Source organism: Hoplias malabaricus, chromosome Y (genome assembly GCF_029633855.1).
Source record: "Hoplias malabaricus isolate fHopMal1 chromosome Y, fHopMal1.hap1, whole genome shotgun sequence".
NCBI classification, from domain to species: Eukaryota; Metazoa; Chordata; class Actinopteri; order Characiformes; family Erythrinidae; genus Hoplias; species Hoplias malabaricus.
The window spans coordinates 66670379-66685806 of record NC_089820.1 but is presented as its reverse complement, the minus strand read 5'-3'; the positions used below and the strand labels follow the sequence as shown (position 1 = coordinate 66685806).

Genomic DNA, 15428 nt, shown 5'->3' with positions numbered 1-15428 from the left:
GCATGCTCCATATCATGCCACAAGCCATGAAAGTCATACGAATACCAGCTCATTCATGCCAGTATGTGTTACAAGTAGTATCTTGAACAACAAGGCTAATCTGCACATATCACTGAGTTGCAGAAGACATCTGCCAAATCTATCATGGTCAGATTCCAAGTTGATGTGCTGTAGGAAATAATGTGCCCCATCCACCCTTCAGCTCTAAGAGCTGTCAACTCACAACAGGAAGCCATAAACGGGTCAACTGTTGACATTTCATGCACCACCCCGAAACTTGGCATGCCATTCAAAAGCCCACACTGATGAGCAGGAAGCTCACTGTCTAGCAGCAGCAGAAACTTTCTCCTCAGCCATGGTGTTGATGGACATAGGACATGTAAACAAGAATGCTGGGATGACTTTTCAGGGTGTGGGCTTTCTTGGAAGTGCAGTAATTACGTTATTGTCCGGTTTTCTCTGGAGTCACAGACACTGAACATGCCAGAAGAGAGAAATCCAGTGATTTATTTAGGCTACTGGGCGTGGCGTAAAATATTGTTTAATCTGAGCTAGCCTATTTTTTTATTATATAGCAGCGTATGATTGTGATAGTTGTAGTCCAAGCAAATTTGCATCAAAATTCAGCAAAACAAAAAAAAAATTGTAAGTGCAACAACTTATTTATGTGATGGCATCACATTTTACCAGTAATATGGCCATTAACTTTAGGTCTGTTGGTCTCTCCTCATTCAAAAACATAGATGCCTGGTCTTGCATGACTGGACGTAACCGCCAAGATGCCTCAAAGTGGATGGACAGTCATATATGTTTTTAGGAGTTAGCCAGGGTACTCACTTAAAAAAAAGACAAATTTATTGAAATTCTGATTGCACTGATTCTCCACTATGTTGATACATATTTTTTACTAGAAAACAAACCCAAACTTGGCGTGAATTTTGATTTGAATGATTTTAATCAAATATTATTCCTAAAAAAAGTTTTTTTTTGTGACTTTCCTTGAGAAACTGAGTAGCCCTTTCCAATGCTGCACACCATGCTCTTGTGTGGAGTGGGTCTGTGGCTGAACTATGACTTCATGTCTGTGTCAGCAATGCAAGTCGTCTCATCAAACACCATGGAAAGCCAAGCTCAGAGGTTATCTTGGCTTTTGCATACGTGCTACGTGATGAATTGTTGCATTCCAATGAAATGAGATAATGACAGGAGTTCTAATGTAGAGACGTACCGACAGCAACAATCACATTCAGTGTGTGTATTTGCTGAATTGGGTTAATAGAGGTGAAGGACCTGCAATTTTAAAAACTGCTTAACAGTGCAGGAATGCTGACCTATGAGACTGAAATGGTTTAACCTCCAGTACCTGGGGATTTCCAATAATGAGATTGATCATATTCTTATTGAAAATGAAGGTTAGTTGGGTTTCTCTCATTGAAAATTGAGCAATAATTCCTGGCGACTGGCTTTGACCATTAAAACAAATGTAAAACATTTTGAAATATATTGCTTTTCTCATTTGTTTGAGTTTCTCATGTTCATTCATTTCCACCCTGACTCATTTCTCCGGTTAGCCAGACTCACATCTCATACGCGACATACTTTTGTCTGACAGGCTGTACTGTATTTGGTGTTGGAGGTATGTCACACCCTATCATGTTTCCACAGATGATTATTTGCACAGATTTACTGTGCTGTGGCTCTTTGGCTGGCAAAGTGGCGGCTCCCCCACTGCTCAGACATGGTGAGACATTGGTCAAGATGGCAGATCTATGGAGGACATGCAGGGGGCAATTGCCTCAGAGTCACTCAGATTTAAGATCAGATTTTCTTCAGCAAAGTGGCTCTTGCAAGCTTTTATTTAGGATACTTTACAGAGAAACCAACTGACCCTCATTCAACTTCTGAAGCTAGCAGGAGATTGTTTATATTGTATGTCTGAGAGCAGATTTAAAAAAGCCATTTATAAACAGAGTGATAGGCAAATGTTAAAAATTATTCATTAACATAATTGCCTGTTAGTAGTAGTTGTTTTTGGTGCATTGTTTGCATTTCATTGCCTACAGCATTTCTTCTTCATAGATTAAGCTGAACAGATTTTGTCTTTGTGTTCTCTTGCTTTACAAAAACAATTTGGTGATACATTTTCCTAGTTTACTTTACAACAAATGTAATATGTGTCATGTATCACGAGGCGGACTCTGTTACTTTAATTTACAACACAAAAGAATATAACAAAACAAAAACATGCAACTACGGAAACGACAGGATAAAGGAAATGAAACGAGGAAACGACAGAGACAAATGGACCAGACTAAGCAACATGACTAGGAAACATTGGAGGCGAAATAACAAGACTTACAGGAAAGAAACGAAACGACATGACTAGGAAACACAACGACTTGACTTGGAATAGGAAATAAACAACACGACATGACTAGGAACGAGAAAGAATCAACACGACATGACTTTGAAAGAGAAAGACACAAAACAAATGTCCGATACACGGAAGTGACACCAGGGAGCTTAAATACACGAATAGACGAGACACACCTGAAACAGATAACGAGGACGGCGGACAAGGAGGCGGGACAAGGGCGGAGACATGGACAACCACAAACAGAGCCATGTGCTGAGAGAGCACATGGCAGGGAAAACAGACATGACAGGACGAGGGCGTGACAATATGAAGCTAATGTAGTTAACAAATTATAGAAACGTTTGTCGTGATCAACTAAAATAGCTAATGTAGTACTTCCTATGACTAAGAAAAAAATTGGGAAACCAAATACTACATAAACATAAAATGTATTACTCCTATAATTAACGCTAGCTGTTTAGCTTGTTGCTAATAGTAGTCACTATTTTTAGATATCTAAGAAAAAAAGAGAAAATTTAGCTAATCATTTACTTTTGGGTTAAGGGACGAAAATGTGTACTGTCCGAATTTCCGCAGACTATATAGTGCCTATATTTTTGATATTTTTATCATTTTTACATTTTTTAAAGATTTAGTCATGAACAGATGAGTAGAACCGCTCAAGGACTACTTTGAAAAAAATATTTTGTTTTCTGTTTCTGCCTTCTCTTGAAAAGTGACCATTCTGGAGTCTGTCGGCCACGATATGTTGGTTCTATCCAGTTTCTGTGATGAATGCACAGTCAGAAAGGCCTGTTGAGCTGGGAGAAACAGCTGCTTGGTTATGCTGGACTGGACGGAGTTATGTGGGCATGTCTGCCTATGAACCAGCCACGTCCGGCCGCACACTGCCCCAGACACACGGCACAGACGTCTGGGAGCGGCCTGGCAGCAAGAGGCATTCCGTGGGTCACGGCTAGCCACATGTCCCCCACCCCCTACTCCCTGTGTGTGTATCTTGGGGGAAATTCAGAACTCCTCTTCTTTTAAGTGTCCAGTGGGACGCAGGCCCAAAACCAGAGGATCTACCCCCACTTTTCCTCTTTTTCTTGCGCTTGTCCTCCCACCCTCCATCCTTTTCTTCTCTGTTTTCATTTCCAAAACATATGTTGACCTGTTAACTGGGATATATATTTAACTTTGCCGTCTCAGGATAAATGGGCAGAATTGTTATGCACGGGGAGATCGCGCTGTTATTACAGTGATATTTATGAATATGGTGATTCGCTGTTAGTATGTGCCTCTTAGAACCCAACTCAGATTTAATGTAGCACTAATGCATCATCTCGGTACAGATGTTTTAGTGAGGCTTTAGCACAAGGCCCAGCTCCCACGTTCACGTTCCTCCTTTGTGTCACTCTATATCTCGGCTGATTGTAAACAAAATCCCAGTGTCTGAAGCGAAGGCTAAACCTGAGTGCCCTCTGACCCCTTCAAACATGAGCCTTCTGTCATCCTGAACAACTGTTCCTTGAAAATGTTGGCATACCAGAAGACAGCTGCAGAGTCTAATGGTGCCAGGGTCTGACTTATGGAAGAGATATATTTGACCACAGAAACTGGACAGTTGTGCTTCGAGACATTATGTATATGTCTATATAGTCACTATATGGTAACAGTAAATTTACTGCATTGAATTCCATAAGGTACACTACTATACAGGAGTCAAAAAGTACACTTCAATTAGTTATTTTATAAAAACAACAACATTTAAAAAGAAAAGCAGAACATTAATTTGGGAGAATATTATTCAGAAGCTTAAATTTAATTATATTTCACTAGAAGTTTGGAAATTTTGTAAAATGCAAATGTGTATTGTGATCTTGTGAGACTTTATTTAATCACAAAAGCACAAAAATATTTCCAATCGTTCAATTCCCCACTGATAAATATGATTGTATTTTGAAAATGTAAACAGATTTTGATGCCTGCAACACGATACAAAATGTAGAGATGGGGCAAAATTACATTTAATAGTTTATGGAGTATCCGTATGCCAACAATTTGTAGTGTTCCACTACAGCAGATGAATATAAAAGCAATTTTAAAGATGAGCATCCACTAAAGGTACATTTATCAGTGCAAAATGTTTAGGTCTTCCACCATGTGTTGTACATTGTACTGAGAAAAGGTTTAGAAAATTGTAAGAAATCTTTTTGTGTTGGCAAGGCCAGACTCCGGTGTGGAATGTGCTTGACCTTCTAGCCCTCAGACGACACTGCATGAGAAATAATAATACTGATTCGGCTCAGGAGTGATGATTCAGCTTATAATACTATTAAAATGTGGGTGCATTTCTTATTTCTCACAATCCAGGTGAGAAATGACCTTCATCTGTCATTTCGTTTCCTCTGTCGTTTCTTCTTTCATTGGAGAGATGGAGCAAGAACCGTTCTCAAAGTACTGTTTATCTGTTGGGGACAGGTTTGTGGTGGCACCAGGTCTTGTGTTGGTTATTAGAGGTCCCATTTTCTGTTCGGTTTAGGAAATTCCTGTTTGGGAAGCTGAGCAAATGATATATATCTGGAGTCTCTTTCTCCTCGTCTTTGGAGGAGGTTCTTAGTGGTGCAATTATCCAATGCAATAGCAATGTGCTTAAAATGGTTCCAGGGATGATGCTGAGCAGGAATGTTTCGGGCATCCGATGGGAGAAAGTGCTTGTGGAAGTCTGTCCACAACTATGTAAGAGAAAGGCTGATGTGTGGTGTGCATGTTTGTGTGTAAACTCTAATGGTGCAGTAATTGGCTCAAATGAACATAACAGCAAGCATATGGTTTAAGATATAAGCTCAGTTTTGCCCTTTGTAAAGTGCCAGTGGTATATTAAACCCCTTAGACTGGCTTTAAGTTGCGGTGCTTAAACGCTGTTTATGTTATTTGAAGCTTACCACCCAGAATCAGAAAAACCTGGGAATGTGGAACGCAAATAAAAAAACGAAAGCGCTGATTTCTAAATTGACTTTGTGTTTTGTATATTTCTGCAGACAATACACAAGAGATTTCATGTTTTGTCTGGTCAGCTGCAGCTTCATTTCATTTGTAAACATACATCTGCTCCTGCCATTGAAGCCTGCAGAACATCCCAAAACAATATTAGGACGGTGCCATTTAGAGCAACTAATAATTAAATAATGATGTGATTTGAAACAGCTAATGTCAACAACCATGATTATTTCAAAATATGCGTCTAGGAAAGGCCTAGCGGTTTAGGAGCACACACAGGCAGAGGATCACCACTGCATCAAGAACCATCATTCATTTATAGTTTAAATAACCCCATGGTCTCAGGATTACTTTGGCCAAACTTTTGTAAGCACTACAATACGTAGTTACAGCCACAAAGGCCAGTTAAAACTTCACTTTGCCAAACTGAAGCTTCATGTTAACTTTGTCCAGAAGCGCAACTGACTTCTTTGGGCTCTGGGATGAACTGTCATGCAGTGGAATTGTGTACTTTGTTCAGTTTAATCAGTATTTCAAGAAGAAAAGAATGCAGTGTGCTCTAGACCAAACAAGGTACTGCACTACCCATACTGTTAACAACAAGAAGTCTAACAGCTAGGGTCTGTCATGTGTGGAGTCATAGGATATAAAAATCTGTTGCAATATGACTTTACAACAAGGTGCTTGGTAAAAAACAAAATAAAATGTATGTGAAAAGGCAACCAGCAACATTTGATGACTAGAGATTGTAGCTTCTATTATGTACCAATGCATTTCGGCACATAGGACTAGTGTCAGGGACTCGCGGAGGGCGGACTGATGGAGGCGGACGCACACGCTGAAACACAACAAACTTTTAATTAAACAAAACAGAACCATACAAAACAGACTACAAAAGAAAGGAAACACGATGACTTAGAGACAAATCAAGATGGAGGGAACGAAACAAAGAACAGCAGAGACAGACTAGACTTGGAAACGAAACAAAACGACGACATGGAAAACAATGACGGAGAATCAGCGGCGACAGACAGACTTGAGAACGTGACAGACTTGATAACATGGACCAAAACAGAGGAAGTGATACAAGGGGACTTAAATACTAAACACAGACGAGACGCACCTGAGACAGATAATGAGAGGGCAGGGTAACAAATGAGACACAGAAGAGGAGGCAGAACAAAGGCGGGACTAGGGCGGAGACAAGGACAATAACAGACAGAGCCATGTGCAGAGAGAGCACATGGCGGGGAAAACAGACCTGACAGGACGAGGGCGTGACAACTATGACTAGGGAGATCACACAAAAATGCAGTGGCTCGCCACTAAATACCACTTCTTAAAAATAAAACTCCCCTTCAAAACACACAAAATATATTATAAATGCAATGTATTTTTAAAAATGTTTGTAATGACAATGTCCATCCATCCATCCATTATCTGTAACCGCTTATCCAATTTAGGGTCGCGGGGGGTCCAGAGCCTACCTGGAATCATTGGGCGCAAGGCGGGAATACACCCTGGAGGGGACGCCAGTCCTTCACAGGGCAACACAGACACACACACACATTCACTCGGACACTTTCGAGTCACCAATCCACCTGCAACGTGTGTTTTTGGACTGTGGGAGGAAACCAGAGCACCCAGAGGAAACCCACGCAGAGAACACACCAACTCCTCACAGTCACCCGGAGCAGGAATCGAACCCATAACCTCCAGGCCCCTGGAGCTGTGTGACTGCGACACTACCTGCTGCGCCACCATGCCACCCTTGGACGGGGGTTGAACCCATGATCTTCGGTTTACGAGACCAACGCCTTGCCAGTTGGCCACCATGCCTAGTGTCAATGACAATGTATTAAGAAGAAAACAAATATACAGTATTGAGTCATGTCACAGCTCTTGCCAAAGGTAACTTACACTTCTGTTGATAGCTCAATGAATACTGAAAAGTATATGGAACGTCACATTCTACCTTCAAGATGACTTGCTTTTCACGGATACCCATGTATACGTCAGCAAGGCAATTCAAACCCACATCATAAAAGCATGTCTGTGGAAGAAGAGGGTGCAGGAGCTGGAAAGCTCTGCCTCTAGAACCTAGAAGGAACTCAACATGGAGCATCTAACAACTATGCAACACACCACAACTGTCCCCACTTTAAACATCGCAGATAAACAACTCTCTCTGTGACCGAGGAGAACATCAAGCTACACTCTCGCTACAGCTCTGAAGAAATCCACATGTTTATGTTCATTCTTCTGTTGTGAGAAGGCCACTCTATAGGTTGCTATAGGTCTGAAAGTTGGTGGAGCTGCGAAAAAGCTTTTAATGAAGAAAAAAGGAGAAAACATCTACGAATCAAGCCAAGAAGAGGATTCTGTGTAATTTCCTGTTAAATGATTTGGGGTTTTTCCTGACACTGGACGTTTTTCACGATATAAATCCAGGCTTTTTGTGCTGGGGCCTCCGCCTCTCGTAACTTTATTACATATGAGTTTCATAGCATTTAACTTACATTTAAAGGGTTAATGGTGATAGTTTAGCAAGAGATTTGTACCACATTTATGAGGGCTGAAAAATATTTTAACAGCTGCGCACGCTTAAAATGTTTTTCTAGATCTATAGTCTCTGTGGATTCATAAACATAATCTGTTGTGTTTAGGGTCAGGCTGGTAAACATGGAGCTAGCAATGATTTTTCCCTTTTTTTGTGCATGCCCTGAGGAAACTTGTTCAATTGGCCCATGTAATTAAACCCTCCCAAACGGAAATCCTGTCTCCTTCGAGAGTTTTTGGTTCTTGTGGGCTGTTTATGGTTTCTTCACCAATCCCAGACCAATCATTTCTGCGGGCCACACATTTGCACGCCAAACCAATCCACACCAGGTTAAGCTCTCTAAAAAAAAACAGAGCTAGGCAAGATGCCAGGACATGTCTTTCAGCCTCGACTCTTCCTTCATTTGATTGTTGTTGTAGAGGGGACTGTTTGAACTCTGTTTTTGTTGCAAGCCCAGCCACAGAAATAACCCTGTCTAGAAAATAAATGAATTGAACTGATGTTGCATATATCCTTCTTTTTATTACTTTTATGTCCTCTGCCAACATTGCCTCTATTCGTAGTATTCAGTCAACCCAAGGGTAAATCTACAACTTAAAAGGGACTTGCATAAAGCCCTGAGGCATGACATAATGAATGTAATGTGTTTTTAAGCCTCCTACTAACATTGTGGTTAGAAGCTGTCAAAGAATTTGTTGCAGCACAAAAAATTAGAAAACCATGGTCTGTCCTCACTTCAGCTCTGGAGGAATCCACAGGTGTTTGTCTCCATCCTTCCACTGTGTGAAGACTGCTCAACACAATGGGTTTGAAAGGATGTGGAGCTGTCATTTCTTTCCTCCTGCCTGAGGAAAGAAAAACACAGATATGGCTAAGGGAAAACCTGAAAAGATTTCCTTCACCTGTCTTTACTTTCTGGACCTGATTTTGCCACCACTGGCCAGCCATGCCATTTTGAGCAAAATTGGGATTTGGGATGAAGAAGAAATAGGCCGTATATTAGCAATGCTGGCACAGCATTCATTCCTTCATTGTCTGTAAACTCTTATCCAGTTCAGGGTCGCGGTGGGTCCAGAGCCTACCCAGAATCACTGGGCGCAAGGCAGGAGGGGGCGCCAGTCCTTCAGGTTGACACATACTTACACATTCACTCACACCTATGGAGATTTCTGAGTCGCCAATCCACCTACCAATGTGTGTTTTTGGACTGTGGGAGGAAACTGGAGCAACCAGAGGAAACCCATGCGGACATGGGGAGAACACAACACACTCCTCACAGACAGTCACCCGGAGGAAACCCACGCAGACAAAGAGAGAACACACCACACTCCTCACAGACAGTCACCCGGAGGAAACCCACGCAGACACAGAGAGAACGCACCATACTCCTCACAGACAGTCACCCGGAGGAAACCCACGCAGACACAGGGAGAACACACCACACTCCTCACAGACAGTCACCCGGAGGAAACTCACGCAGACACAGGGAGAACACACCACACTCCTCACAGACATTTACCCAGAGGAAACCCATGCAGACACAGAGAGAACACACCACACTCCTCACAGACAGTCACCCGGAGGAAACCCACGCAGACACGGGGAGAACACACCACACTCCTCACAGACAGTCACCTGGAGGAAACCCACGCGGACACAGGGAGAACACACCACTCTCCTCACAGTCACCCGGAGGAAACCCACGCAGACACAGAGAGAACACACCACACTCCTCACAGACAGTCACCCAGAGCGGGACTTGAACCCACAACTTCCAGGTCCCTGGAGCTGTGTGACAGCGACACCACCTGTGGCTAAATTCTAGGACAGTGGGGAGACCTGCCATCTGGCAGACAGACAGAAAACAAGCACTTGGAAAGTGAATGAGGGATGGAGCAGTACATAAAGGGAACGAGTAAGTAGGAAGTGCGGAAGGAGAGAGAGCCTGTCCACAGTTGTAGGTGTGTCGAACCTCCAAGTCCTGACGAATGGGCTGATTTAGTACTGGAATAACATAGTAACGAGCTGTAATTTGTTGTTTCAGTGAAATGTTACCTCAGGGGACTCATATAAGTCATTCATCCACTGGCACTGTAGTGTGCTTTCACTCACTACTGCTGGAAGACATTCCTCAGGAACACTATGGCCCATGTGAGTGCATGCTTGTGTATTAGTGGGCACTATATTCTGGCTAACTGTATATATGTGGCTAACCAAAAAGCTAACTGCTATTCCTTATGTTTTGGATGTTCCCTAGACACTCAAGACATGTAAACACACATTCCATAGAGGCATGGTGGGGCCATACCCTGATCAAACAAGCTGTGTCTTGGTGGGGTTTATTTTACAGAAAGCCTCAAGAGGATAATTTGTGTGCTTTGAAAAAAAAAAAACAGAAACTCAATCTCTCTCTCTTTTTTCTTTTTTTGTAGAATGTATGAACTGTACAGGTTTCACTGACTTGAGCAGTCGTCTGAACACCATTGAATTTAAGGTAAGAAAAAGGCATAGAGGTATGAAACATAGGTCTGGTTTGATGTGCATGCAGTTCTGATAGAACTAGACAAATCAAAGGTTCAAAATAGTACAACAAGAAGGGCCCTACTACAGAGCCCTGAGGTATACCACTATGGCTTTTTAAAGAAATAGACTCCAAAATGTAACAAAATATTGGTAGTAAATATAAATAATATATATATAATATATAATATATAATATTTATTTACAGCTATGATTTCATGTGAGTAACTGTATTAAACAGTACTGCCTTTAGTGCATTAGTTGTTGTAACTGGAAGATAATCAGTTTCTTATTTGGTATTCTGTTTGTAAACTGTGTTTGTATTTTTTTAGATCAAGGTGTTGGAAGTGGCCAGACTCCAGCCTCCACCTGTTAATAATTCACCAGAGGGATCCACACACAATGAGGTGGAGAGACCCAACCCCACCCCTGTCGTACCCCCCTCCTTCTGGAAACCAGGTGAGGAAATATAACCATTGTTCCACCTGTCCTCTGGTTTCTCATAAAGCAAGTGTTCCTAATTCTTAACACAGAGCTCTGTTTCACCCCTGGAATTGAGCTCTCTGAGATTTGTGGCCACATACGAGGAGAAAGTAATTGCCGTATGAGTGGAGGAGTAACGATATGTTGAGTCTATGAAATGCTGTTGCTAAGAGATGTGAATAAAATATATTCATATTTCTTTAGGGTTTCAGCAGCCAAAATTTCCCTGTGTCTGAAAGTTCTCACCTGGTGTTTAATAGCATTAAAAACCTCAGCCTTGGGCTGAATGTGTGCTGTGCTGAAAGTGCTGACCCAGCCATCCAGGTGCAGTAAAATGAACTGTGATGCTCTGGAGCAGCTGCACATGAGCCTAAAATCACTGTGTCTAGTGCCAAGCATTGGCTACAGAGGTATACAGCCCCATAACACTGGCATTGAAGCAATGAAACAGTGTTTCGGCTCTATCCTGTATCTTTTAATGAGTTGGTGTGGTGTATGTTATCCAGAACTAATGGCAGCACATGACTTCACTAAAGGTCTTGTGGCTGAATGCCATTCAATTCTCACAGAAATGTTCTTTGCAAAAGAGTAAAGGTGAAATCAGTTACTGAAGCAAACCATTAATAAACTCCCTCCTTGCATTTCTGATGTCGAATAAGTAGTTTGGTTTGGACAAAAGTTGTTCATGAGTGGAAAGTTTGGCTCGAGGTAAAGTCTAAAGTCTGACTGTCTAAACTGACAATCATTTAACATTACACTTCCATTCTGTGGGTCATTCAAGGAAGTGGACATTGATGGCATTAATAAAATTCCTATAAAACATCCTTCTATTCTCATACATTCTAGCTGTTCTGCCCTGTCCCATTTTAAAACTAAATACATGCTAATTTCAGGGTTGTTTTTAAAGTGGTCTGTGTTCTTTTCTCAAGATGTGATTTAATTTCATAGAAAAGCTAGGCTTCAGATACTGTGTTTTTGTTCCTCATCATATTGCCTTTTTACATCTTTATGGGCCCATCCAGTGTTTAATCTGGCAACCCTTGCATGGACCTGGCTTAACTTTGTCGAATCCACTTAATAGATTTGAGGTAAACTCCCACAATGAGGCAAAACAAAAGCTGTTATTTACAGTAATACAAAAAGACCCAGAGTCTATGAGGATGAATTTGACGGCTGGATTACAGTTCAGTCTGTGGGAATATTTTGATGTCCCACAATGACTTTGTTAAGCGTGTGAATTTATATCAGCATCTGGTGGCCTATTCTTTGCATTTGTATCTGATATTAGCTGCTTCACCTCACTTTAAAACTCACTGCAGATATGCAAAGACTGAAATGATGCTAGGTTTTAGTATCAGTAGATTTTAGTAATTAGTAGGTTTTAGTATTTAATAAGTATTAGAATCAATAGGCTTTAGTATCAGTAGGTTTTAGTATTTAGTAGGTTTTAGTATCAGTAGGTTTTAGTATTTAGTAGGTTTTAATATCAGTAGGTTTTAGTATTTAGTAGGTTTTAGTATCAGTAGGTTTTAGTATTTAGTAGGTTTTAGTATCAGTAGGTTTTAGTATTTAGTAGGTTTTAATATCAGTAGGTTTTAGTATTTAGTAGGTTTTAGTATCAGTAGGTTTTAGTATTTAGTAGGTTTTAATATCAGTAGGTTTTAGTATTTAGTAGGTTTTAGTATCAGTAGGTTTTAGTATTTAGTAGGTTTTAGTATCAGTAGGTTTTAGTATTTAGTAGGTTATAGAATTTAGTAGGTTTTAGTATCAGTAGGTTTTAGTATTTAGTAGGTTTTAGTATCAGTAGGTTATAGTGTCAGTAGGTTTTAGTATTTAGTAGGTTTTTGTATCAGTAGGTTTTAGTATTTAGTAGGTTTTAGTATCAGTAGGTTTTAGTATTTAGTAGGTTTTAGTATCAGTAAGTTATAGTATTTAGTAGGTTTTTGTATTTAGAAGGTTTTTATATCAGTAGGTTTTAGTATGTTTATGTTTTAGTATGTGTAGGTTTTAGTATTTAGTAGGTTTTAGTATCAGTAGGTTTTAGTATTTAGTAGGTTTTAGTATTTTGTAGGTTTTGGTATCAGTAGTTTTTAGCATTTAGTAGGTTTTAGTATCAGTAAGTTATAGTATGTGTAGGTTTTAGTATTTAGTAGGTTTTATTATGTGTAGGTTTTAGTATTTAGTAGGTTTTAGTATGTGTAGGTTTTAGTATCACGAGGTTTTAGTATCAGTAGGTTATAGTATTTAGTAGGTTTTAGTATCAGTAGGTTTTAGTATTTAGTATGTTTTAGTATTTAGTAGGTTTTTGTATCAGTAGGTTTTAGTATTTAGTATGTTTTAGTATTTAGTAGGTTTTAGTATCAGTAGGTTTTAGTATTTAGTAGGTTTTAGTATGTGTAGGTTTTAGGATTTAGTAGGTTATAGAATTTAGTAGGTTTTAGTATCAGTAGGTTTTAATATTTAGTAGGTTTTAGTATTTAGTAGGTTTTAGTATCTAGTAGGTTTTAGTATTTAGTAGGTTTTGATATCAGTAGGTTTTAGTATTTAGTAGGTTTTAGTATCAGTAGGTTTTAGTATTTAGTAGGTTTTAGTATCAGTAGGTTATAGTATTTAGTAGGTTTTAGTATTTAGTAGGTTTTGGTATCAGTAGGTTTTAGTATTTAGTAGGTTTTAGAATTTAGTAGGTTTTAGTATCAGTGGGTTTTAGTATTTAGTAGGTTTTGGTATCAGTATGTTTTAGTATTTAGTAGGTTTTAGTATCAGTAGGTTATAGTATTTAGTAGGTTTTAGTATTTAGTAGGTTTTGGTATCAGTAGGTTTTAGTATTTAGTAGGTTTTAGAATTTAGTAGGTTTTAGTATCAGTGGGTTTTAGTATTTAGTAGGTTTTAGTATTTAGTAGGTTTTGGTATCAGTAGGTTTTAGTATTTAGTAGGTTTTAGTATTTAGTAGGCTTTAGAATTTAGTAGGTTTTAGTATCAGTGGGTTTTAGTATTTAGTAGGTTTTATTCTCTGAAAAAAAATATACACTGTGTAACATTTGGATTCAGCAGTATGAAGCAGTTTAAAATGTATTACACTATTAAAATAAAATGCATAGATTATTAAGGAGTTTCTTAATTTTGCACACAGAATTATAAACAAAGCTCTACCTCATATATATTTAAATACATGTTATAGATTTATTTCCCATGCAAATTCAACCCTGTGTTTCTTTACTTTCTCTGTGCAGGTGCAGTGGGTCCTCCAGGACCTGTCGGACCCCCTGGCATTCCTGGACCCTCAGGCCCTCCTGGACCCGTGGGAGAGAAAGGTGCCTTAGGGCGAACGGGACCTTCAGGTAAAAATTACCAACTAACTTTTTCTGTGATACGAATGAGTGTATGAGTGTGTGTGACTAAAGACTGTTCAACAGAGACTGAAACCCATAGCTCTTCAAAAATATGTTTCTCCTAGCTAAAGAAACATAACATAATCGGAACCCTGATTTCCTGATTAGTTCCATTTTGAGTGAGGGTATAATGTCATTGTGAGGACTGTTCAGAAAAATCCTTGACTTGGCCTACTTTTAGACAGGCTCAATTTTTGGCTAAAATGCTCTGGATAACTCAGAAACCCTGCTTTGTGAAATACCCTAGTGTGCTGATGTCTGTATGCTGTTGATGTTTTAAATTGATTTGCCAGGCAGTACAAAACTTTTAGGGTAGAAGCTTCAATAATTTCCATTACTAATATCGTACATAAATTGTTCGTTAAATGCAGTTTAGCACACTTTATATATGGAAATAAGCTAAAGGTTCATCTTCATTCCCAGGCCCAAAGGGTCAGAGAGGATTTCCAGGTGAAATTGGTCTTCCAGGACCTCCAGGATCCCCAGGGCCTCCAGGAAAACCTGGCCTTCCCAACTCTATCCCTCTTAGAGGGGATGTATTTCAGTTTGAGGATGAAACAGGTGAGTGTATTCCGTTATTTACACAAACAGCACCTACAAGAAGTAGGTAAATAATTGTTTGGAATCTTAGAAAGCATAACTAAGCCCCCTCAAGCTACTGTTCTCCTCCAAGTGTGTTGATCAAGGGTGCTGAGTTAGCATCAATCCAAAACTATGCAGTGATGCATTGAGAGGAACAATGGCTTTTTATCATCACACAACTTCAGGTGTCACAAGTCACTTAGTGTCATGTTCATAGGGTCTCTCTTGTTTTCTGGTTGAACTCCCCATGTGCTCCTGTCACTGACTTGTTTTGCTATTGTCATGTGTTGCACCTGGGAGTGGTCAGTAACCATGGTTACATATTGGCCCCAGCTGTTCCTTGTTACAGGCCTTGTGCTTGAGTGGGTGCATATAACCCCCTTGTTTTTGGCCTGTGGTTGCCTTGCTCTGTCTTTGTTATGGTGATTCTTGTTGTTAGTGTGTATTTATGTCTGAAAACGTAGTTTTATGTTTTGGGTTTCTATTTCTAGTCAAATATCTTTGTCTTTTTTTCATGCACTCCAATAAAACAAAC

The 15428-nt window shown here is 39.8% G+C and overlaps 1 protein-coding gene across 3 annotated transcripts in view; it reads left to right on the top strand.

Moving 5' to 3' along the window:
• The window catches only part of LOC136679056 (collagen alpha-1(XXVI) chain-like), a 48523-nt gene that overhangs the window by 17832 nt on the left and 15263 nt on the right, over positions 1-15428 (top strand). For all 3 annotated transcript variants that reach the window (XR_010796520.1, XM_066657335.1, XM_066657334.1), the window contains exons 4-7: positions 10352-10413; positions 10772-10898; positions 14153-14260; positions 14735-14872. Coding sequence is in view for 2 of the 3 variants with exons in the window: in XM_066657335.1 (XP_066513432.1) it covers positions 10352-10413; positions 10772-10898; positions 14153-14260; positions 14735-14872 (435 nt within the window). In the remaining variant the exon portion in view is untranslated. The remainder of the gene's footprint in view (positions 1-10351; positions 10414-10771; positions 10899-14152; positions 14261-14734; positions 14873-15428) is intronic.